This window comes from Schistocerca cancellata, unplaced genomic scaffold, assembly GCF_023864275.1.
Source record: "Schistocerca cancellata isolate TAMUIC-IGC-003103 unplaced genomic scaffold, iqSchCanc2.1 HiC_scaffold_1141, whole genome shotgun sequence".
In the NCBI taxonomy this organism is placed as follows: Eukaryota; Metazoa; Arthropoda; class Insecta; order Orthoptera; family Acrididae; genus Schistocerca; species Schistocerca cancellata.
This window is the reverse complement of record NW_026047140.1, coordinates 50,150-72,733: the sequence shown is the minus strand read 5'-3', so window position 1 is coordinate 72,733 and position 22,584 is coordinate 50,150. Positions and strand designations below refer to the sequence as shown.

Genomic DNA, 22,584 nt, shown 5'->3' with positions numbered 1-22,584 from the left:
GCTGTGTAGTGGTTGAGGTTGATTTGGTTTGTAAGGTGTTCTGAGATGCGGAGCAGCTGGATTTCAGCGGAAAGTTTGGGTTGAAAGGCAAATTGATCAGGTCGAATGACGTCGTTTTCCAAGAGGGGCGGCTTGATGCGGGCCAAGATGACACGTTCAAACGTTTTGCCCATCGTGGAGAGGAGACTGATTGGTCGGTGGTGCTCAGGCTGGAGTAGGTCCTTCCCCGGTTTCGGGATGGGTATAATCTTGGCCAGTTTCCATTGTGGTGGGAAATGCTCCTTCAGCAGGCATTCGTTGAATATTCTCGTAAGGAGCACTAGTGGTTTCCGTGGGAGGTGTTTTAGGTGGTCGTTCGATATTCCGTCAGGCCCAGGAGCTGATGTGGAGTGTAAGTGCCTGAGGATGCGACGAATTTCCCTTGGCGACGTCAGTTCTGGCCGGTCTCCGCTGGGGTGTTGTCTGATGTGGTGTGCCTCTGCCCGAGTGCGGGCGTCCTCTTCTTCGTCGTTCTCAAAGTCCGCAAAATTCAGGCGGGATTGCGTTTCGTAAGTTTCCGCAAAAAGTTCGGCCTTTTGGAGGTTGTCAAATATGAGGTTGGTACCATCCGTGAGCGCCGTTTTTGGTGGCCTGGGTTTCTTGATATTGCGGATGAGTGCCCATTCATCGCGCGATAGGTGTTGGATTTGTGCCATCCGGTCCTCCCACAGTTCGGCGCGCCATTCCTTGCAACGCCACGTGAGTTCTCTGGAGAGCTGGTGCATTTCGCGTCTATATGCTGGGTTGCGAGTTTGTTGCCATTTTTTCCGAGCTCGATTCTTCAAATATTTCAGGTCTTGCAGTGCCGGCGGCAGTGGGTCGCGATATGGTGTCGAGAAGAGTAACTTCGTGGAGGCCTGATGGGCGGCCTTCTTGATTTTCGAAGTCAGACGAGTGATGGCGTCATCAAGTTGTTCCGGAGTTGCTAATGGCTCCGTGGGGCGCACATTGTTGTTTAGCCACCTGGCGAAGGATATCCAATCAGTGGAGACTTTCGTTTTCGGTGGCAATGTTGGAAGAGCTCCAGACAGTGTTCCGAGAACAGGTTGGTGATCCGAAGTCAAGTCATTGATCGTTTGCAGTGACAGATCGGGATTCATATTTTTTATTATGGCCACATCTAGGACATCTGGCTGATGACGTGGAACAGTTGGTAGGTAAGTCGGTTCTTCAGGACCTTGTGTGAAGGCTTGGAGCCGAGTTTCAAGTTCGTAGAGGCGGGTGCCTTTGGCGTTCGTCTGCCGCGAGTTCCATGCTACATGTTTTGCATTTAGATCCCCACAAAGGAGGACTCGATCGTATCTATCAAAGATGGAGATGAAGTCTTCATCCGTGAAGGCTGCGCCAGGGCTTAAGTAGGCTGCGACGAACGTGAGCTTCCCGTGTGTGGTGGCGATCGTGACTGCTGTGGCTTCAAGACTCGTCATGTCAGGCAAGGTTTCGAGAGAGTGAGTGAGGGAAGATCGCAGGTAGATTGCTGTACCTCCACCTCGCCGATTTTGGCGGTCAGTGCGGTAGCCCACCATGTTGCGAATGTTGAAGGTTTGGGTAGGTCGCAGATGCGTTTCTGACAATAGTAGCACATCAATTTTGTGGCGTTCGACGAAGTCGGTGAGTTCTACTTTCTTGGGAGCGACTCCATTGGCGTTAAAAAAGCAGAATGTAAGGTTTCTGTGTTGATGCCGCTCTTGATCCATGTTAGTCGGTGAAAAAGGCCATGATTCCTTCAAGTAGAGTGAGTAGTTTGGATAACAGATCCGGTGCGTCGTTGAATTTGCGAGCTGTATCTGCTAATATGGCAAATACGTTCTTGGTTTTTAGTAAGTTGATGATTGAGCCCATGTTAGATAGCGCGGCGATGATATCAGACAGTCCGAGGGCGTTGTCCGTGGATTGTTGCTGCTGTTGTTGCTGGCGAAGATCGTGCAGACGTTGGCGCGCCGTGTTTTTCTGGCGAGTTGGTTGTTGCTGGGTTGGTGTTTGAAATAACGACGATGCAGCCGTCCAGGGTGTTCGGAGAGATGGAAAGTCCTTCGGTGTCGCCGCAAACGACGGCTGTGATGGTTGTTGGGGCTCCTTGGATGGTGGAGGTCGCAGGTGGTAGGCGTGTATCGCCTTCTGAAATTCAGGGCAACCACGCCAAGTCCCAGGGTGGCCTTCTTGGCGACAGTTTGCGCAGATGGGTGGTTCTGTCCGTGGCTTGGTGCAATCCTTTGCGTGGTGGTGGCCGCCACAGCGTACACACCTGACCGGCATCTGACAGTACCGGCCAGTGTGGTTGAATTTGAGGCATTTCTTGCACTGGGCAGGTCCATCAAGGGGCTTGTAATCTTCCACCTTTATTCTGGTGTGGAAGAGATATTGTACGTCGTAGATGGTGCGGCTTTTTTGTCCACGTGGCAGAGATACACAGTAAGCCGACTGTGGAATCAGTTTCTTGGAGGTCAGGTCCCGTTTCTTGAACTGGTGTACGTTCGTGACTGTGAACTGCATGTGGCGAAGTTCGGCGGCGAGTTCTTCTTCGGTAATTTCCTCTGGGATATTCTTGAGGACCACTTGGAGTTCTCTGTCTTCTGCTGCTTGGTGGGTGAAATACGGCATGTTGATGGAATGGAGGTAGTCCAGTGCCGCTCGTTGGTCTGCCAGCGTTTCAAAGTGGTATTTGATTTGATTATTTTTGTAGATCGCCTTGAGTGGTCCGCTGATCTTCTGCTTTAATTTAGCGTTTAGTTCCAGGTATTTGCCGGTGTAGTTGATTGTGACAGGTGGTATTCTCGGTTTCGGCGGCGGCGGAGCTGTGGCGTCCTGAGTATTTGTGTCGTTAGGCTGAGGCTGGTGTTGATCTTCAATTGCTGGGTCCTGTTGCTGTAGTGGTGCGTAGTAGTTGGTGGTGGGTACAGCTCGTGATTCCGTCTGCATGGGGGTGTTTTCTTCGGCTTTCCTGCGTTTGGTGCCTTTCCGGCGGCGTCTGACTTCCTGGAATGGTGCATCAGAGTCGCTGGATTCATCCTGATAGTCCATGGCATGGTGTGTTTCCGTCGGAATTTGACTCTTCGTTCGGCAGTCGTCAGAAGATGAGCTGGCACTGGTGGTTGGGCAGTCTTGCTCCCGCCGTCTTGCGAGTTCCTTTGCTCGTGCGTCGCGGTCGCGGCGGAGTTGTTCCAGTTTCTCTTGTATCATCGCAGTGCATAAGTCTTCAGGCGTGGGGGCCGGTGGGGCGGGGTGTCGTGGTCGAGCGCCCTGAGTGGTCCTGCTCGCGAGTTCTACCTCAGCCCTGTGCGTCTGTTCTGGCCTAGAGGAACGCGGGCTTGCCACCCGCGGGTGGGGCCCTGGCTCCTCGGCGTCCCCTACTCTGTCCATCCTACAAGTGCGGCTAGTCCGCACTATCTCGCCTGCACTCTATGTCGGTCCTATAACACGACAATTTGCTTAGTACTCGCTAAGAAGCAAGTGAATCGCAGAGTTTTCTAGCTCTCGATAGCGGCGAGTCGCACAAGGCTTCTACACACACTACGATCGCTAAGGGACTCCAACCCTTCCTTGCCGCCTCGCGCCACAGGCCCAGCCAGTGTCGCGGGCGGGCGCGGACGGCCGAGAGAGCGGCCGCCACTCTGCGCGCCGCCGCGCCGCGCCTCCCGCGCTTGCTACCGCCCAACGTCCGACAGCCTGTGCGGAGCAGCCCCACACCTGCGCCACAACCACCCGCGCCTTTCAAACCACCGAGGATGGGGCTACACACAGCCACACCACAGCCGCCAACCAGTCGCCACGGCAGCGCCGCAAACCACGGCCAAACTGCAGCCACCGCGCGCTACAGCCTGGGTCGGCCCGCCGAGAATCGCCGCCCACGCCCAAATGCCGCCCCCACAGCCCCAGCCGGCGACCGGCCACAATGGCCAAACCTTCGGCAAAAGCCCCACACCGTCGCCGCGGCAGCCCGGCCAGCGCGGCCGGCGCCACAGCCACACAAGCGGAGGCGTGCGGCGATGACGGCCGTGCAAACGCACCTCCGCCGCCCCATCGCCCTCCCACCGTTTCCCGATCGGCCCGCAGCCGTCGGGCCACGTCCTCCTCCTCTCGCCCGCCAACATTCACAGCCCTTTCGTTCGTTTCCCAACAATTTCAATTGTGCCCGCCGCAAAAAACGGGCGCCGCCTGCAAAGCAACATGCTCCGCCGGAGCGCCCCTCGCCGCTTACGAGCCAACCCCTCGCCCGAGGCAAACCCGAAATCCGCAACTACAGACCAACCCAATCTGCCGTCAGCACACACGACAGCCAACATCACGCGTTACGAGTTAGACATTAGGTTCACACGTCTCGGTTAGGTTCGGTGGACGTGGGTTAGGTTAAGGGCACTTGGGTTAGGTTACGCATTCAAAACACACGTCAGGCGTCAGAGGTTACGTTAGGTTAGGTTAGGTTAAGGCCACTTGGGTTAGGTTAAGCGTCAAACTTAGGTTAAGCATTCAAACACACGTCGGGCGTCAGAGGTTAGGTTAGGTTAGGTTAGGTTAAGGCCACTTGGGTTAGGTTAAGCCTCAAAACTTAGGTTAAGCATTCAAACACACGTCGGGCGTCAGGTGGCCGCAGCAGCCGCACCTACCTACCCACCCACCTCACGGCCGGACAGCTTGGCTTACTTGGCGCTGAGGCTGACCTCACCGCACCTCACCTCACCTCGCGCTACGCAACGCTACAGGTTCGGTTCGGTTCGCTCAGCTTAGGCTTAGAGCTTAAGCGCCGAGGTCGGATTACGACGTTGGTTCACCTTCGGGCGCCACACTTTGGGTGTAAAGGTCGCGTCGGGTCGTCGGCACGCCGCAAAAACAAAAGCGAAGCCACAGACAACGCCGACAAACGGGCAGCACGGCCACGACCAGATACCGAGCGCGAACGAGACACACGGACCACCCACCGGCCAAAGGGCACCAAACAACAAACCAGAGAGCACCACGTGTCGACCAGAGCAACCCGCCGCTCACGCGACGTGGCTGGCTGGCACCGAAGGGCCGCCGCAACTGCGCTTTCCGCGCCGGGCCGGATGCACGTGCGGCAACACCACCACCGCACACAGCCGCTGTTCAACGTCAACCAACAACACGCCGCGGTCGCAGCCTCAACGCCAGCACACGTTTGCACCACCATTCACACGCACCGCACAAACAGCTGTCGCCGACAACACAAACACACCGCAACGACGCCGCCGCCTCTACTTGTGCCGGCCACCCACCCCACCGACGGCGCACCTGTCGCCGGCCGGCAGTCGACACGGGAAACGCACACCGCCACTTCGCTCGCGCGCACGCCACCAACCAGTCGTCGTCTCCAAAACAACAAACAAACATAGGGCAGGCAACAAATCGCCTCGCACGAACCGTCCACAAAACTATCAAAGCACAGCCTCTGGCTAACGGCCACGACGCAGCGGCACGCTGCTCCTTTCCCCGCCCCACTCGATTCACGAAGGCACGCGACACCGCCAACGACGGCCTCGCTTCCCGCAACCGACACCTTTCCGCCACTACGCACAGCCGCACCCGACGCCCGTGGCAACGACACAACTACTGCACTATCCACCGCCGCCTCCCCCTTCCCGTCGTACACACACACACAGCCAGCCAGCCAGCCAAAACCACACCAACGACCCAAACATGCACGTGCAACGGCACACCCCAACCAGTCAACGTCGACAACCACACGCACGGCTCGAAACCGGCGCCCTTCCACGTTGCCATCAAGCTACACACAAGACACAAGGGACCAACAACAGCAAGCCTGCCCGCCCGCCCGCCCGCCCCACTCTCACGCCGCAAAAAAGCACACCGAAACCGCCAAACGCACATTCCCATCGCACCGACACCGACCGGCTCGCTACCACCACACCTCTCGGCAGCCGTTTCGCAAACATGACACGGCGCGACATGACATCACGACCAACTCAACTCTCCTCTCCCGACGCCTTCGGCCGGAGCACAACGCCGCCAATTCGCCACACACACACAGTCACACAGTCGACAGGCGCCCGCCCGCCCTCCCTCCCTGCACGACGCCGCGCAGCAAAGGCGCCCGCAAACACATACCTCTCCTCTCTCTCGGCCGCCCGACGCGCCAACCGCCACACCGCCAGCCACTCGCAATTGTGCACTGCCGCCAGCCACACGTCCAACACGCCGCGCCGCCTCCGGCCACCCGCCAGGGGGCGCTCACGTCCGCGACAACAGCGCGGCCCGCCGGGCCAAACCGAACCGAGCCGCCCGCCGCTGCTCTGCACATCTTCCTGCGCGCATCAACAAAACGAGGCAAGCGAGCACACCCCGTCACAACGCCACATCACGCAAATGCCGTGCCGACCTCTTGTGTCTACCGCCTAAATTGCACTCACTCACCAGCCGCCCCTTCTTCTTCCTACCTATCTATCTATCTATCTATCTGTGCGTCTGTGTCGGTCCGCGCGTGACGCCTCTCAACATCCGCCGTCGCCGTCCCCGTCCCCGTTTCCGCCCCAATGCCATCGTCGCGCCGCCTCCTCCTCCGCCCCTGTCCGGCCCGCACCACACCATACACCGCTGCTTGTCCCGGCCGTTGCCACCAAAGGCGCCTACCGCAAACGCGCCACGCCGCAGCCCCCGTGCGTGCATCTCCGTGCCGACGCTGCCTCTCTGCCCTCCCGCACGCACTCGACCGACCGACCGACATGCACTGCGTCGACGGCCTCGACAACACAGTCTCTGGCTCCGCACTGCGTCTTCCGGTACGCGCGCTGAAACACGTATGTACTCATTACCAGCGATGGCGAGGCACGACACAATCTCTGACCAGAGCGTTTCTTATCGTCGCTAGTCTGCGCCACACGACACTAGTAGCACGTAGCGGGTCGGCAGGAACAGTTGTCATCTATATGTGGCGGGTCGGGAGAGGTAGTAGTCAGTCGACAGTATCAGCGAGTGGACGGTTGTACTGAGCGGGCGGCGGCGTGCTCTTCTCGCGACTCTGGTCTCCGTTCGGGACGATGCATATTGTTATTACAGGTAAGGTAATGAAGCTGCATTGCGCAAATCTAATACTGTATGTCAATTGTAACTATTTTCTTCACAACAAAATGCCCCAATAATACTTTGTTTCCAAACAAACTTTTTTAAAGTACAACCATTCATTTCCATTTAAAGAATATTTCCTACGCATTTCCTCCAACAATCAAAATTAAATGTGAGCCGGCATTCATTGCACGACGCTGTGTACAGGTATCGACAGTTAAGAGCACATATAGATGCAGTTTGTTTTTTTTCTCTTTTGTCTCTTTTTTGTTTTTGTTTTGTTTTTTTTTTTGACGTAACGATCTTTTGCTCTTCTTATTCTAATTTGTACGTACGCTGTTTGTTTAGATTTTTATATTGGTCATGCCACGTAGCGCTCCGCGTGAAAATCACTGCCTGTGCTGTGTGCAGTCTGTGGCTAGTTTGCATTGTTGTCATGAACTGCTATAGCTGGATGTGAACAGCGCGTAGCGTTGCGCAGTTAGGGGTGAGCCGCCAGCACTGGTGCATGTGCGGACAGAGATGGCGGACTTTTCAAATTACATATATTATGACTGGTGATGATATTAAGGGTAAATACATTGTTTGTTGTTCTCTATTAAACATCTTTACTTTGCTAACTATCCCTATCGGTAGTTAGTGCCCTCCGTGGTTTGGAATCTCTTATTTTAGCTGGCAGCAGTGGTGCTCGCTGTATTGCAGTAGTTCGAGTAATGAAGATTTTTGTGAGGTAAGTGATTTCCGACAGGTGTACTTTAATGTTACTCAGGGCCATTCTTTTGCAGGGATCTTTGATAGTCAGATTGCGTTGCGCTCAAAATATTGTGTGTCAGTTTAAGCACAGTTTTGTATACATTGTTGTTCAAAGGGAGACGTTTCAGAATACACAGGGCCGAAGGTCAGCCAGCGCTGCCCTTACAACGTTTAGCGGGTTTTCAATTATGTCTGTTGAGATGTTCATGGTTCATTATTTCCATTCATCATATTATCGCGAGTTTCTCATCAATCTTCGTTCGTTCATTTTCTAGGGACGTTAACAACATTCTGGCACACTTTTATCATCATTCACTCACTCACTCACTCACTTACTTACGACTATTTGTGCGGGGAGGTTACACTTGGGTCCATTTCCATTTCCATTTCCATTTCCATTCAATGTTGATAGACCTTTCTTTTTTTTGTTTTTTTTTTTTTTGTTGTTGTTGTTTTGTTGCTGGCAGGTTACAAAAGGCCTCACTTTATGTTGGTTGCAGCAGCGTTTTTCTCCTTCTTCTAGTGTTTTCCCCGCCCCTCCCGCATCCGTCGGTCTCACCACGTTCACTGACAGCCGCGTCTGCGGCTACACCACAACGGCCCCCTCCCGGCAACCCATTCGTTTTCTCTTCTTTTGCACAAAAACAACGCCGCACGCGCCAGCCGAGCGCAGCGCAAGCCACCCACACCGCGCCCCTCCCCGTCTTTATAGCCTCCGCGTCTTGTTTTCTTCGTTTGCCCCCTCCCATCTCCCGAATGCCATGCCATGCCAGCAGCGTTACGCGTGCCCCTCCCCTGTCCACACACTACCGCGAAACGAACAGCCTTTCCGGGCCACATGCAGGGCACGCCCACCGCCATTCCCGGACGCAATTCTCAAAACAACACACACACACACACACACACACACACAATGGCTTTGCACACGAACATAGACGGCACGGGCACTGTCGTACATTCTTCCTCAGAACCATCTCAACGAACGTTACGTTACGTTACACACACATCCGGGAAAGCAAAGCAACGCAACGCACAATTCAGCCGTCAAAGGTAACGTTCACCACGGCAGACACTTGCCGCCGCGCCGTTACACGCATTTCAGTGCGGCTACAATACACCTCCGACACGGCAACGTTCCGTTGCTCTACACTGCGTTTCTCCGTTTTGTTTGGTTTTTTTTCCGTTTTCTCTCTCTCTCTCTCTCTCTCTCTCTCTCTCTCTCTCTCTCTATATTTTTGTTTTTTTTTTTTTTTTTTCCCTCTGTCCTTTCCTCCACCATTCTCTCCTCACGTTCTGCCCAGACATTCGACCGATCAGAGGTTCGTTCACCTTTCGGTAACCGTTCTCAGCGCGACGGTGTACCAACGGTATGACGGTATGACGGGTGTTCAAGACGTCCGGTGTACCGCGCCGATCGACAGTTTCCCAGAGGCGACGGATCGGACCACATCACCGACATACACACAAACACGTGTACGCACATTCGCCAAAGCGACCGTCGTCTTCTAGCGTCGCGCTTACTCTACTGTACTGCACTGGACACGCGAGCATGCATCTTCAATGACGACGTCGGTGTGCGTGCGTCGTACGCACACAAGCAGACACAGTCAGTCAGACACGACTATCGAAATCAGAGTCGGGGGAAAGGTACATATCATCGTGCGTGTCGCCCGTACAATGCAATACACAGTGGTGTCTCAATGCGCGTTCACATTCAAACGTCACTCACACGCCTCCACGCTCCATTTACAGACACATTTCACCCTCGCCATATATGGCGTGCAAACCGACCCGCAAACGGCCGTCGTTACACACTGACATTCCCAACAATCGCGTTTCGTTTCCACCCGTCACGTAACTAACCGGCACCTCCATCCAAAGGGCACATCACCGATCGCACTTCCCCACCCCCCTCGCAGACAACGAGTTGTGCGCACGTGCCTCCATTCCACGTCACACCGTGGCCGTACCCCGCAACACGCGACGCGCCCCCTAAACAATCAAATTATTCATCGCATCGGCCACCCCACCCCGTCGCGTCGCAACCAAAGCGGTAGCTATTGCCGCCGTCCACCCACTCACACACAAAACAAAACAAAAACAACAACAATTCCGCCCTTCCCGCAAAGGCCATTTGGTGGCCCTGAAAAGGGCCGTTTTGCCGCTCTCGCAACGGAGGATCTCCTTCCATTCCAGAGCCACCTCCTTACTTGGAGCTCGTGTACTTGGTCACCGCCTTCGTGCCCTCGCTCACGGCGTGCTTGGCCAGCTCGCCAGGCAGCAACAGCCGCACAGCGGTCTGGATCTCGCGGGACGTGATGGTCGAGCGCTTGTTGTAGTGCGCCAGGCGAGACGCCTCGGCCGCGATGCGCTCGAAAATGTCGTTCACGAAGCTGTTCATGATGCTCATCGCCTTCGACGAGATGCCCGTGTCAGGGTGCACCTGCTTCAGCACCTTGTAGATGTAGATGGCATAGCTCTCCTTCCTCTTGCGCTTCTTCTTCTTGTCGCCCTTCGAAATGTTCTTCTGCGCCTTGCCAGCCTTCTTGGCGGCCTTCCCGCTAGTCTTGGGCGGCATCGCAAACAAACAAGAACGTACGGCAGCAACACCAGCAGCAAGCGCTCCGCTCTAGTCAGCGTCTCCCCACACAGTGGCACCCAGCGCGCCCCGCCGCCGCACCTTTACCAGCTCGCCCCGTTGCGGCCGCCGACCAATGGGCCGCGAGCGCAACCGGCCGCCGCACCCGAGAGCATAAAGGACCCCCACCCCTGGCGGCGCCGTAGAGAGTTGAAAGTTACACTCACTGAGTATCGCAACCAGCAATGGTCAGAACGACTATCAACTCTCAAACTAGATGACCACAGCTTGTGGCAAGCCACAAAGCAGTTCACGAGAAGACGCGCAAGAATGCCTCCTCTGCATGGTGAACGTGGACTGCAATTCAGCACTGAAGACAAAGCAAATGCGCTAGCAGACGTGTTCGAAAAACAATTTACGCCAGCAGAGGTACAAGACAGAGAACACGTCGCAATCGTCCGCAGACAACTGGCCACCTTTTTAGAGGCAGACGACGACGAGGACTACACGCCGATCTTCAGCTCTGAAGACGTGGCGAGTGTCATCAAATCGCTGCCAACAAAAAAGGCACCAGGCCACGACCAGCTCACCAACGAACTACTAAAACATATCCCGCCCATGGCAATAACACACTTAACAGAGATACTCAACGAAATTACGCGATCGCTAAAATTCCCGACACAGTGGAAACACGCTGAAGTAGTTTCGATCGCAAAACCTGGAAAAGACCCGGTGTTCCCGCAACACTACAGACCAATTAGTCTACTGCCTACCCTCAGTAAACTATATGAGCGCCTCCTCTTAGTAGCGATACAGGATCACATCACAAGAGAGCAAATCCTGCCCAAATTCCAGTTTGGGTTTCGCCCACATCATTCGGCCCCACAACAAATAATGAGGGTGGTTGAGGCAGCCACAGAAAGCTTCAACCGCAAAGGCTACTGCGGGATAGTCTTACTAGACGTGGCAAAAGCCTTTGATTCTGTTTGGCACACCGGGCTACTCCACAAAATGTACACCCAGGGCTTCCCCGGAAAGATTGTGAAACTTATAAAAAGCTATCTCTCCGGTAGGACATTCTCCGTAAAAGTAGAAACATCACTGTCAAGCAGGAGAAGAATACAGGCAGGGGTACCACAGGGTTCGGTTCTTGGACCAACCCTGTACAGTCTCTACACCGCAGACATACCCACCACACAACACGTACAAACAGCACAGTATGCTGATGACACCGCATTCTTCTCCTGCTCAACAAACAGGAACCTGGTCACGAGACGTCTTCAAACCGCCCTAAATAAGACAGACGAATGGGCCAAACAATGGCGAATCTCACTGAACTCCGAGAAGACCCAAGCCATGCTAATGACAAGACGTTATGGCAAACGCCGCCCCCCCAGAAGACCCTACCAAATGCTGCACCTGCAGGGCCAAAACCTCCCCTGGAGAAATTCTGCGAGATACCTCGGTGTGACACTAGACAAGCGTCTGACTTGGAAGTGCCACATCGAGGAAGTTCGCAAAAAGGCCCTAGGTAGGATGCAGATCCTCTACCCAATACTAAACAGTACAAGTTCCCTTGACCCGAGCACAGGAGTAGCCGTCTATCGAAGTCTAATTAGACCGATACTGGAGTATGCGTGCCCAGTATGGGGTTACGCTGCTAGATCGACGGTAGAACGGCTACAAAAAATTCAAAACAGAGCGCTCAGAAGAGCCCTACACACACCGCCGCGCTTCCCGACGGAAGACCTCCACATAGCGGCAGACATTGTAAAACTAAACACGCGATTCCGTACCCTGGCGGAGCAGTTTTACGCCAACGCGGAAAGGTCGCCAAACGAGCTAATAAACTCACTTGGTCGGTACAACAACGTACCAGACCGATACAAAAGACCAAAAGCATTACTCGTCGCTTAAAATAAAATTTAAAAAAAAAAAAAAAAACCGTCACTACCACAGTGACAGAAAAGAAGCACACGATACTCTAAAGAACAGAATTAACAAAAGACAGGCACATCCAAAAAACTCACCAAAAATTGAAGGAAATGTCCGAATAGGACAAAAACCTTCGCAGAAAACAACCTCTATCTAAAGACAGAGGAAGAAATTAGAGTGTGCAGTGTGCAGGCGGCGCCGCCACTCCGCTGCTCGACTCGCTGCGGCTCGCACCGTCGTTCGTCTCGTCTCGTTTTTACACCACAGCGCATCGCCATGTCCGGACGCGGAAAGGGAGGCAAAGTCAAGGGCAAGTCAAAGTCCCGCTCAAGCAGGGCCGGGCTCCAGTTCCCGGTCGGCAGAATCCACCGCCTCCTGCGCAAGGGAAACTACGCCGAGCGCGTCGGCGCCGGGGCGCCCGTCTACCTCGCCGCCGTCATGGAGTACCTCGCGGCTGAGGTGCTCGAGCTGGCCGGAAACGCGGCCCGCGACAACAAGAAGACGCGCATCATCCCGCGCCACCTGCAGCTTGCCATCCGCAACGACGAGGAGCTCAACAAGCTCCTGTCGGGCGTCACCATCGCACAGGGTGGTGTCCTGCCCAACATCCAGGCCGTCCTGCTGCCAAAGAAGACCGAGAAGAAGGCCTAAACAGAGAGGCCAGGCACTCGGCACGCCGCGCTTTGCCGGCTCGCCTCGGCTCACAACAATCGGCCCTTTTCAGGGCCACCACACAAACCTACGTCCAAAGCAAAATTTCAGTCGTCCTCGCCGCGCTTTACTTTACTTTAACTTCACTTCCACAGCCGCCGCCGGCAAGAAGACCGTACCAACTGCTACGATTGCAGGGGGAGATATTCTGCGAGGTACCTCGGTGTCACGCCTGACATCCAAGTGTCACATAGGGGAACTTGGCACAAACGCTCACGCCAGGATGCAGATCCTGTACCCCTGTTCCCTCGACCCCGCAACAGGGGTAGCGATACTGGAAATATGCGCGCCCTGTATGGGGCTATGCAGCCAGATCGACGATGCATCGCCTACAGAAGGGTCCAAAGCAGAGCGCTCTACGACGGGCCTTACACGTCCCCGCGGCAGACCTGCCTAGAACCACCCACAACACGATTCCGCGCCCTGGCAGAAGCGTTCTACGCCACCGCGCGGAATTCAGAAAATGACTATTACGTCTTGACCCTTGGGCAATATGAACAGATGTGCAAGACCCGACCCGAGTCGCTACTCCAGCAGTAGCACAAACAGAACACATAATCACTCTCAACAAACAGCAACGTCCGAAAAAGCACACTACCAAAGATAAGAACAACACACAGAAAAGAGGAGCAAATGTCCACAGGCGACAATAACCTCCACCAACTCCCCCTCTAACGGTAGAGGACTAAAACAGAGAAGAACAAGAAGAGCCGCCGCCATCTTGTCGTCCACAGCCCGTGTGGCCCAACAAACAAACACACACACACACACACACACACACACACACACACACACACACACATTTCTCTTGTTTTGTTTCGTTTGCCTCAAGCACCTCCACGCACGCACAGTCGCCTTCCAAACGACAACGACAGCAATAATCACCACTGTTAAACGAGCGTGTCGACACACCGCCCTCCACTCCCGCGCGCCCCATACAAACGAAACAGCTGATGCGGCCGCCTATGGGCACGCCTTGCCTCGGCAACTCCAACGCCGCCGCAAACACACAGCCAAAACCACGCAAATATTCACCGCCTCTCGCACAACAACAACAACACACAGCCCGGCGTCTCCATCGATCGATAAACAAAACAAACACACAACGCCCTCTCTCGCGCGCACACACACACACACAGCCACAAGACCCGCTTCCTTTCCTTTCTCCCAGTCACGTCACGTCAGTCAAACGCAAACGAAATGAAATGAAGAATGAAAGAAAGAAGGCAGGCAGGCAGGCAGGCAGGCAGGCAGGCAGGCAACACACGCAGCAACAACACAGACTCTTTCGCACTTTTCAATTTCCGAACAGTGTGGTGGCCCTGAAAAGGGCCGTTTTCGTCTCTCCCACGGCCGCGGGAAGGCCATCGCGGCACAGCACACCGGCTGCGACGCGCCTAACCGCCGAAACCGTACAGGGTGCGCCCCTGCCTCTTCAGGGCGTACACCACGTCCATCGCCGTCACAGTCTTGCGCTTGGCGTGCTCAGTGTACGTCACCGCGTCGCGGATCACGTTCTCCAGGAACACCTTCAGCACTCCGCGGGTCTCCTCGTAGATCAGACCAGAGATGCGCTTCACGCCGCCCCTGCGAGCCAGGCGGCGGATCGCGGGCTTCGTGATGCCCTGGATGTTGTCGCGCAACACCTTGCGGTGCCGCTTGGCGCCACCCTTGCCGAGCCCCTTTCCTCCCTTGCCGCGGCCAGTCATCTCTTCTAAATCCTCAAAAAAGCTCAAGGCAAGCAAAACGTCTGCTGCAGCGGCTGGCTCCTCACCCGGCGCTAGCGAGTCGGCTACGGTCTGCGCCCGGCGCCAGGTGTGCTAATGTGTGGAACGGTGTGAGTGTGTTCCACTTGGTGAGGGTGTAGGTTTTAATAGCCTAGCGCTATTTTTCCTACATTAAGTATGATCAGGTTATGGGTTATGCATTTGACTTCCTAAGCTGTCCTGCACGGGGACAAGTGTTGTTATGGTTGCTGCATCGATTTACCGGCGCAGCAGGTCTGGCCAGCGTAGTGACGCCCGCCAGTGTGGTCGGCTGCCGAGTCCTCTGACCAGCTGGTTGGTCGACCTCTCGGCTTTGTTGTAGAAAGTTGTCGCTGCGTCCTTAAACCTCTGGCGTAGAGGCTGGACAGCAGCGACGCGGTGGAGCTCCTCCGTGGGGAAGTCCTTGGGCAGGTGAAGTGCCAGTCGTAGCGCCCTGTTTTGGATCGTCTGTAGGCGCTTCAGATTTGTGTCGGCCGTGTTTCCCCACACGACCGCTGCGTATTCCAGCAGCGGTCGTATGGCGGCCTTGTACAGTGTAAGACCGACGTCTTCTGGCAGCGTTGACGTGGGGTTGAGCACAGGGTAGAGCAGCCTCAACCTACCCAGCGCCTTGCCCCTGATGTTTTCAACGTGCTGCCGCCATGTGAGACGCCGGTCTAATGTGACGCCTAGGTACTTGGCGGTGTCGTTCCATTCGACTGGCACTCCACACACCGATACTGTTGGCGCGTCGTGGCGGAAGGGGCGACTGGCTATGATAATCGCCTGGCTCTTCTCACCATTGTAGGCGAGGCGCCACTTCATTGCCCACTCGGTGAGCTCGTCGGTGGCCGCCTGTAGACGCCGCTGCAGGACGTCGACGCTCCAGCTGCTGCTGTAGATCGCCGTGTCGTCAGCATAAAGCGCCGTCTGGACGCGGTTCGTGCGTGGCAGGTCGGCGGTGTAGAGGGAGTACAGCGTCGGACCGATGACCGAGCCTTGAGGTACACCCGCAAGTATTCGGCGCTCCGTGGAAATTCCACTGGCTGCGCGGACGTGAAACGTCCTTTCCTGCAGATAGCTCTGCAGGAGCCTCACGTGCGACACAGGTACCCCCTGCACAAGAAGCTTGTACAGGAGGCCGTCATGCCACACGGAGTCAAAGGCACGAGACACGTCCAGCAAGAGAGCGCCGAAATACTTACGTCGGTCAACGGCTCCGAACGCTTCCTCCGTCAGTCGCAGCAGCTGGTGCGTCGTCGAGTGCTCCCGACGAAACCCGAACTGCTCGTCGGGGAGAATTCCCTCGGCGTTTACGTGGGCCAGCAGGCGGACCAGGTAGAGTCTTTCGAACACCTTTGATGTTGCTGGCAGGAGGCTGATGGGGCGGTAGTTCTTTGCCAAGCGAGTGTCCTTCCCTGGCTTGGGAAGGGCAACTACCTCCGCATGCTTCCAGCAAGATGGGTATACGCTGGTGCGCAGTATCCCGTTAAAGATTGCCGCAAGATGGTGTGCTGCGGCGTCGGGAAGCTGCTTCAGCAACATGTTAGTGACGTTATCTGGTCCGCCGGCTTTCTTGTGTTGCAGGCGGCGAAGTTGCAGCTGGACCTCTTCCGGCGAGACGGGCTGTATCTCATCGTCCTCCGCACGTTCGCGGAGAAATACAGGAAGGCGGTCCGCTACTAGGCGTAAGTGTTCCTCGTCGACGGGCTCTTCAATTGTTGTGAAATTTGCAGCGAACGCGTCCGCCAGTGCGTTTGCCTTGGCGTCCGGTTCGCTGACAAATCTGTTGCCCACTTGTAGAGGAGGGATGGGCTGAGTGCGGCGGAGGAAGCTTTTCATTGTCTTCCACGCCGTCCCGTCCTCGATGTTCAGCCCTCCAATTTTGGCGGCCCACTCGGCGTTCCTGTGGGCGTCTACGTCTGCCTTGATGTGGCGGCGCAGCCTGTTCAGTTGCCTTTTCGTCCTCGGGTCCTTGGTTAGCTGCCATTCCCGTTGTAGCCTGTTTTTGGCAGCTATCTGGTCCCTTATGGCGCGTGGCAGCATGCGCGGCGTGTGCTCGCCTGCCGCCTGGCGCCTTGCGGGTGTTGCGGCCGTTGCTGCCTCCGTGATGGCTTGGGTTAAGTGTTGCAGTGCGACCTCTGCGCCTTCAGCGTCGACGTCGGGTATAGCCTCCAATGCTTCTGCGACGTTTTCACGGTACTCTTCCCAGTTGATGCCCCTGAGGTCGAGTCCGTGTCGTCGCATCGGCATTATCTCCGAGTCGAGCGTGAAGATTACCGGCAGGTGGTCTGAGGAGAGTGCCGTCCGGGTGCTGGCTGCTACGTGTTGCCGGATTCCTTTAAGGATAAGGAAATCCAGCACGTCCTCACGCCCTCTTGCTGGGAAGATGGTCGGTTCGTGTGGTCCCACGGCTATCGCGTCGTGTCGTTCGACCACACGTTGCAACCGGCGACCGCTGGTGTTGGTGACGCGGCTGTTCCAGGCAGCGTGCTTAGCGTTCCAGTCGCCTCCCAGTATGATGTTGCCTGGGAGGGACAGGAGCTTGTTAACGTCTTCTGCGTTCAGTGCACCGCGTGGAGGCCTGTAGACGGCGCCGAACGTGATTCGTCCGTGCACGGTGTCGACTGCAACGGCGGCTGCTTCCATTGCAGTGAGCTCCGGCACAGGAACACGATGGTGACGAATGGAGCGTCGGACGTAAACAGCCGTGCCGCCCCCTGCAGTCGGTCGGTCGAATCGGTAGCAGGCGTAGTTGGCCACACCGACTCGTACGCCAGGCTTTAGGTGCGTTTCCGCGACGAGGCAGATGTCGATGTCTTCGTCGCGTAGAAACTGCCGGAACTCGCCGTCTTGCGTCCTCAGGCCATTAGCGTTGAACACGCAGATCCTCGTGCTCCTGTGGTGTTCAGGCATGCTGGGCTGAGGATGTTGCAACGGCGAGTACCTGGTGTACTGCGGCCATTAGCTCGGACATCCGAGCCATCATGTGCTGCATTGTGTCGAGGAGGCGGTCAATGCGGTCGCCATCTTGTCGGGGCCCGACAACATGGCCGCTTCCAGTCTCCCGGATGCCGCCATTTTGTTGACAGGCGTCGACGAGGGCTGCGGGAGTTTGCTGCTGTACCGTGGTTGGCCGCTGCTGCCGTGGAGGTCGCTGCTGAGCCGTGGTTGGCCGCTGCTGCCGCCATCGCGGCTCCGGAAAGTCCGCCATGCTGTTCTGGTCCGGGGCGGGCTGCGCTGATTGGTCCGCCCGGCCGGTGCGAGGAACGGCCGAGGGGGCCGCTTGCCGTGGCAGGGGCGCGGGAGGCGGGGCTACCACCCGCTGCGCCGCCGTCCTGGCCTCGCGCTGCGGCGGGGAGGGCGGAGCTACGGCCTGGTGAGCTGCTGCAGGGGCAGCGGGTTGGCGCGCAGGTACCTGGAGTATGGCGGCGTGCGGAGCTGGTCCGCCATTTCCTTTTGCTGCCGGGGCGGTGTTCTGCGGCTGCCTGTGGTGCCGCTGTGGTTCTTTGTTCCGGGCGTTGGAGTTCCCCTGCTGCTGGCCGGGGTTGACGACCGCTCCGGAATGCGCTCTTCCGGTGGCGCGGCCTCGGCGACCGCGTCTTCTCTTTGTCCGGCTGTTGGCGGGCGCTGGGGCTCCACGTGGGTGAGAGTTTCCCGCCGGAACTCGCCGTTGCTGTGCGTCGTTTCCGCGTGCGCGGGCCGCAAACGCTTTATGTTTTGTGCAACCTCTGTAGTTGGCGCAATGTTCTTCGCCGCACAGTTTGCACTTGGGTGTAAAGTCTTTGTGCGGCACTCCCAATTTTTCACACCCTTCAGTGGCGTGCTGTTCGCCGCACTTTACGCAGAAAGCGGGCATGCCACAGTATTTCGTGGAGTGGCCAAGTTCGAGGCAACGGAAACACTGTGTATATGCCGCCTTATTACGAAGAACTTCAGCAATCACCTCGATGTTGCCTATTCGTTTCAGCTGGAATAGCTTCCTGTTTTCCGCGGTGTTGGCCGCAATAACGAGGAATAGCGGGTTTCGCGCTTTGGTGCGATGAGGTCCCATTCTAATCACATCCTCAACGCAATAACCCATCTCTTCGAGGTCTTCTTTAACCTCTGCAGGTTTCATGCTGCGAGGTATTTTGCGGAAGACCACCTTAATAGGCTTCTTCCTGTTGGCGCTGTAAGTGAAAAAGTGCCATCCGCGTTTGGTACACTCCTCACTCACTTTTGCGAAGTGTTCACTGCTCTTAACTCTCACTCTGTGCAGGTCTTCGCCTGACACGCTGACACTATAATTGTCCCTGCCGATCAGCAAATAAGAGCGTTCTGAAGCTCGCGAAAATGTCCTTCAAACTTGATCACGAGCGGCGGCGGCGTCTGTCGCTGTTGCGGTGGTGGCAGCGCCAGGTCCTCGTCTTCCGAGTCGCTGAGGGCGTCGAAGGAATTGCTTGTGCCAAGCGGTGCTGTGGTCAGCTCACGCGCCAGCCCCCCTATATAGACTCTGGCCCGCCCTCCCCCCACCACGCGCAACCGAGGGCATATAAGCGCACCACGGTGGCTGGCGCGCGCCCGTGTCGTCAAGGCAGCACCCGACGCAGCACCTCGCCTCCACGCCGCTCCGCTACCGCTACCGCTATGGCCCGCACAAAGCAAACGGCCCGCAAGTCCACCGGCGGAAAGGCGCCGCGCAAACAGCTCGCCACCAAGGCGGCGAGGAAGAGCGCGCCCGCCACCGGCGGCGTCAAGAAGCCCCACCGCTACAGGCCGGGCACCGTCGCCCTGCGAGAAATCAGGCGCTACCAGAAGAGCACAGAGCTGCTCATCCGCAAGCTGCCATTCCAGCGCCTAGTGCGCGAGATCGCCCAGGACTTCAAGACCGACCTGCGCTTCCAGAGCTCCGCGGTCATGGCCCTGCAGGAGGCCAGCGAGGCCTACCTCGTCGGCCTCTTCGAAGACACCAACCTGTGCGCAATCCACGCCAAGCGCGTCACCATCATGCCCAAGGACATCCAGCTCGCGCGCCGCATCCGCGGCGAGCGCGCCTAAACACCGCGCCAGCCGCTGGGCACCGCCCACGCACGCAACAAACAAAACGGCCCTTTTCAGGGCCACTAACATCACTCCGTCGCGAGCAAACTTTGTCGGTCGCCTCTCGCCCCACAACCACAGAACGAAAGACAAAACACCACTTCCACTTCCCGTCCGTCCGCCACAGCCGCTCTCCTCTGCCAGCTTGCTGGCGCGCGCAACAATCAACATCATCCCTCCCCGGCGCGGCGCTCAAAGCGCACAATACCCATCGGCCGACGCCGTCAACCACACGGCCGGCCGACGCTTCGTTTCGAAAAGAAAAAAAAAAAAAAACAAAAACAAACAAAAAGCCAGGCACGTCCAACGCCACCGACCCTTTCCACATCTCAACGTCCCCCGCCCCCGTTGCAAGAACAAACACACACACACAAAAGACAAGACACATCCGAGAAGACGGCAGGCAGGCAAACCAAAGTATTCAAACAACATGACACAAAACCAACCGTCGGCCGGCCGCGACCAAAAAAAAAAACGGCGACAATCAACCGCAACGACAAAACCGCTACCGCCGCCCGCACCCGCCACCGACCCCCCCGCAATCCAACCACCACGGCACGCAAACAGTGTCCACACACGGGCATACAGGAAACGCCAGACGACACAACCACACCGCAACACAAACACGACAATCAAAACCTTCCCGACGTGCTTTGATGGCCCTGAGAAGGGCCGTTTTGGGCCGCGCGTCTGTTGCGCGCCACTAGACGACGGGGACGGGGGGTGCGGACGACGGAGTCAACCGCCAACCCTTCCTTTCCCATTCCTCTCTTCTTCTCCTCTACTTCTTCTTCTTGGGCGAAGCCTTCGCCTTAGACGGCGTCGTCGCCTTCTTCGGGCGCGGCGCCTTCGGCTTCTTCGTCGGAACCTTGGCGGCCTTCTTCGCCTTCGACGGCGACTTGGCCTTGGCCGGCTTGGCAGCAGCCGCCTTCTTCGCACCGGCGGGAGCGGCCGACGCCGCAGACGCCTTCTTGGCGGCGCCCGCCTTCCGACCAGTCGCCGCCTTCACGCCACCAGCCTTCTTTGCGCCGGCCGCACGGGCGCCCTTCTTCTCCTTGCTGGCCGGAGCGGCGCGCTTCTTCTTGGCACCGCCGGCCCGAGCCTTGCCGCCCTCAGCCGCCCCGCCGCCGGCGCCGGCAAGCTTGAAAGAGCCGGACGCGCCCTTCCCCTTCGTCTGCACCAGCTCGCCCGCCACCACGGCCGACTTGAGGTACTTCTTGATAAACGGCGCCAGCTTCTCCGCGTCCAGCTTGTAGTGCGCGGCAATGTACTTCTTGATCGCCTGCAGCGACGATCCGCCGCGCTCCTTCAGACTCTTGATGGCGGCCGTCACCATCTCAGAGGTGCGCGGGTGCGCAGGCTTGGCGCGCGGCTTCTTCGCAGACGACGCAGACTTTGCCTTCTTCGTAGTGCCGGTGGCGGCGGGTGCCGCAGCAGTCTCGCGGGCGCGGACGGCCGAGAGAGCGGCCGCCACTCTGCGCGCCGCCGCGCCGCGCCTCCCGCGCTTGCTACCGCCCAACGTCCGACAGCCTGTGCGGAGCAGCCCCACACCTGCGCCACAACCACCCGCGCCTTTCAAACCACCGAGGATGGGGCTACACACAGCCACACCACAGCCGCCAACCAGTCGCCACGGCAGCGCCGCAAACCACGGCCAAACTGCAGCCACCGCGCGCTACAGCCTGGGTCGGCCCGCCGAGAATCGCCGCCCACGCCCAAATGCCGCCCCCACAGCCCCAGCCGGCGACCGGCCACAATGGCCAAACCTTCGGCAAAAGCCCCACACCGTCGCCGCGGCAGCCCGGCCAGCGCGGCCGGCGCCACAGCCACACAAGCGGAGGCGTGCGGCGATGACGGCCGTGCAAACGCACCTCCGCCGCCCCATCGCCCTCCCACCGTTTCCCGATCGGCCCGCAGCCGTCGGGCCACGTCCTCCTCCTCTCGCCCGCCAACATTCACAGCCCTTTCGTTCGTTTCCCAACAATTTCAATTGTGCCCGCCGCAAAAAACGGGCGCCGCCTGCAAAGCAACATGCTCCGCCGGAGCGCCCCTCGCCGCTTACGAGCCAACCCCTCGCCCGAGGCAAACCCGAAATCCGCAACTACAGACCAACCCAATCTGCCGTCAGCACACACGACAGCCAACATCACGCGTTACGAGTTAGACATTAGGTTCACACGTCTCGGTTAGGTTCGGTGGACGTGGGTTAGGTTAAGGGCACTTGGGTTAGGTTACGCATTCAAAACACACGTCAGGCGTCAGAGGTTACGTTAGGTTAGGTTAGGTTAAGGCCACTTGGGTTAGGTTAAGCGTCAAACTTAGGTTAAGCATTCAAACACACGTCGGGCGTCAGAGGTTAGGTTAGGTTAGGTTAGGTTAAGGCCACTTGGGTTAGGTTAAGCCTCAAAACTTAGGTTAAGCATTCAAACACACGTCGGGCGTCAGGTGGCCGCAGCAGCCGCACCTACCTACCCACCCACCTCATGGCCGGACAGCTTGGCTTACTTGGCGCTGAGGCTGACCTCACCGCACCTCACCTCACCTCGCGCTACGCAACGCTACAGGTTCGGTTCGGTTCGCTCAGCTTAGGCTTAGAGCTTAAGCGCCGAGGTCGGATTACGACGTTGGTTCACCTTCGGGCGCCACACTTTGGGTGTAAAGGTCGCGTCGGGTCGTCGGCACGCCGCAAAAACAAAAGCGAAGCCA

The 22,584-nt window shown here is 57.3% G+C and overlaps 1 protein-coding gene across 1 annotated transcript in view; it reads right to left on the bottom strand.

Moving 5' to 3' along the window:
- Positions 1 to 3,422: 3,422 nt before the first annotated feature.
- The window catches only part of LOC126159421 (serine/arginine repetitive matrix protein 1-like), a 29,720-nt gene continuing 10,558 nt past the window's right edge, over positions 3,423 to 22,584 (bottom strand). The window contains exons 3-4 of the mRNA XM_049916523.1: positions 17,744 to 18,472; positions 3,423 to 3,449 (exon numbers count right to left, since the gene is read on the bottom strand). Coding sequence (XP_049772480.1) covers positions 3,423 to 3,449; positions 17,744 to 18,472 — 756 coding nt within the window. The remainder of the gene's footprint in view (positions 3,450 to 17,743; positions 18,473 to 22,584) is intronic.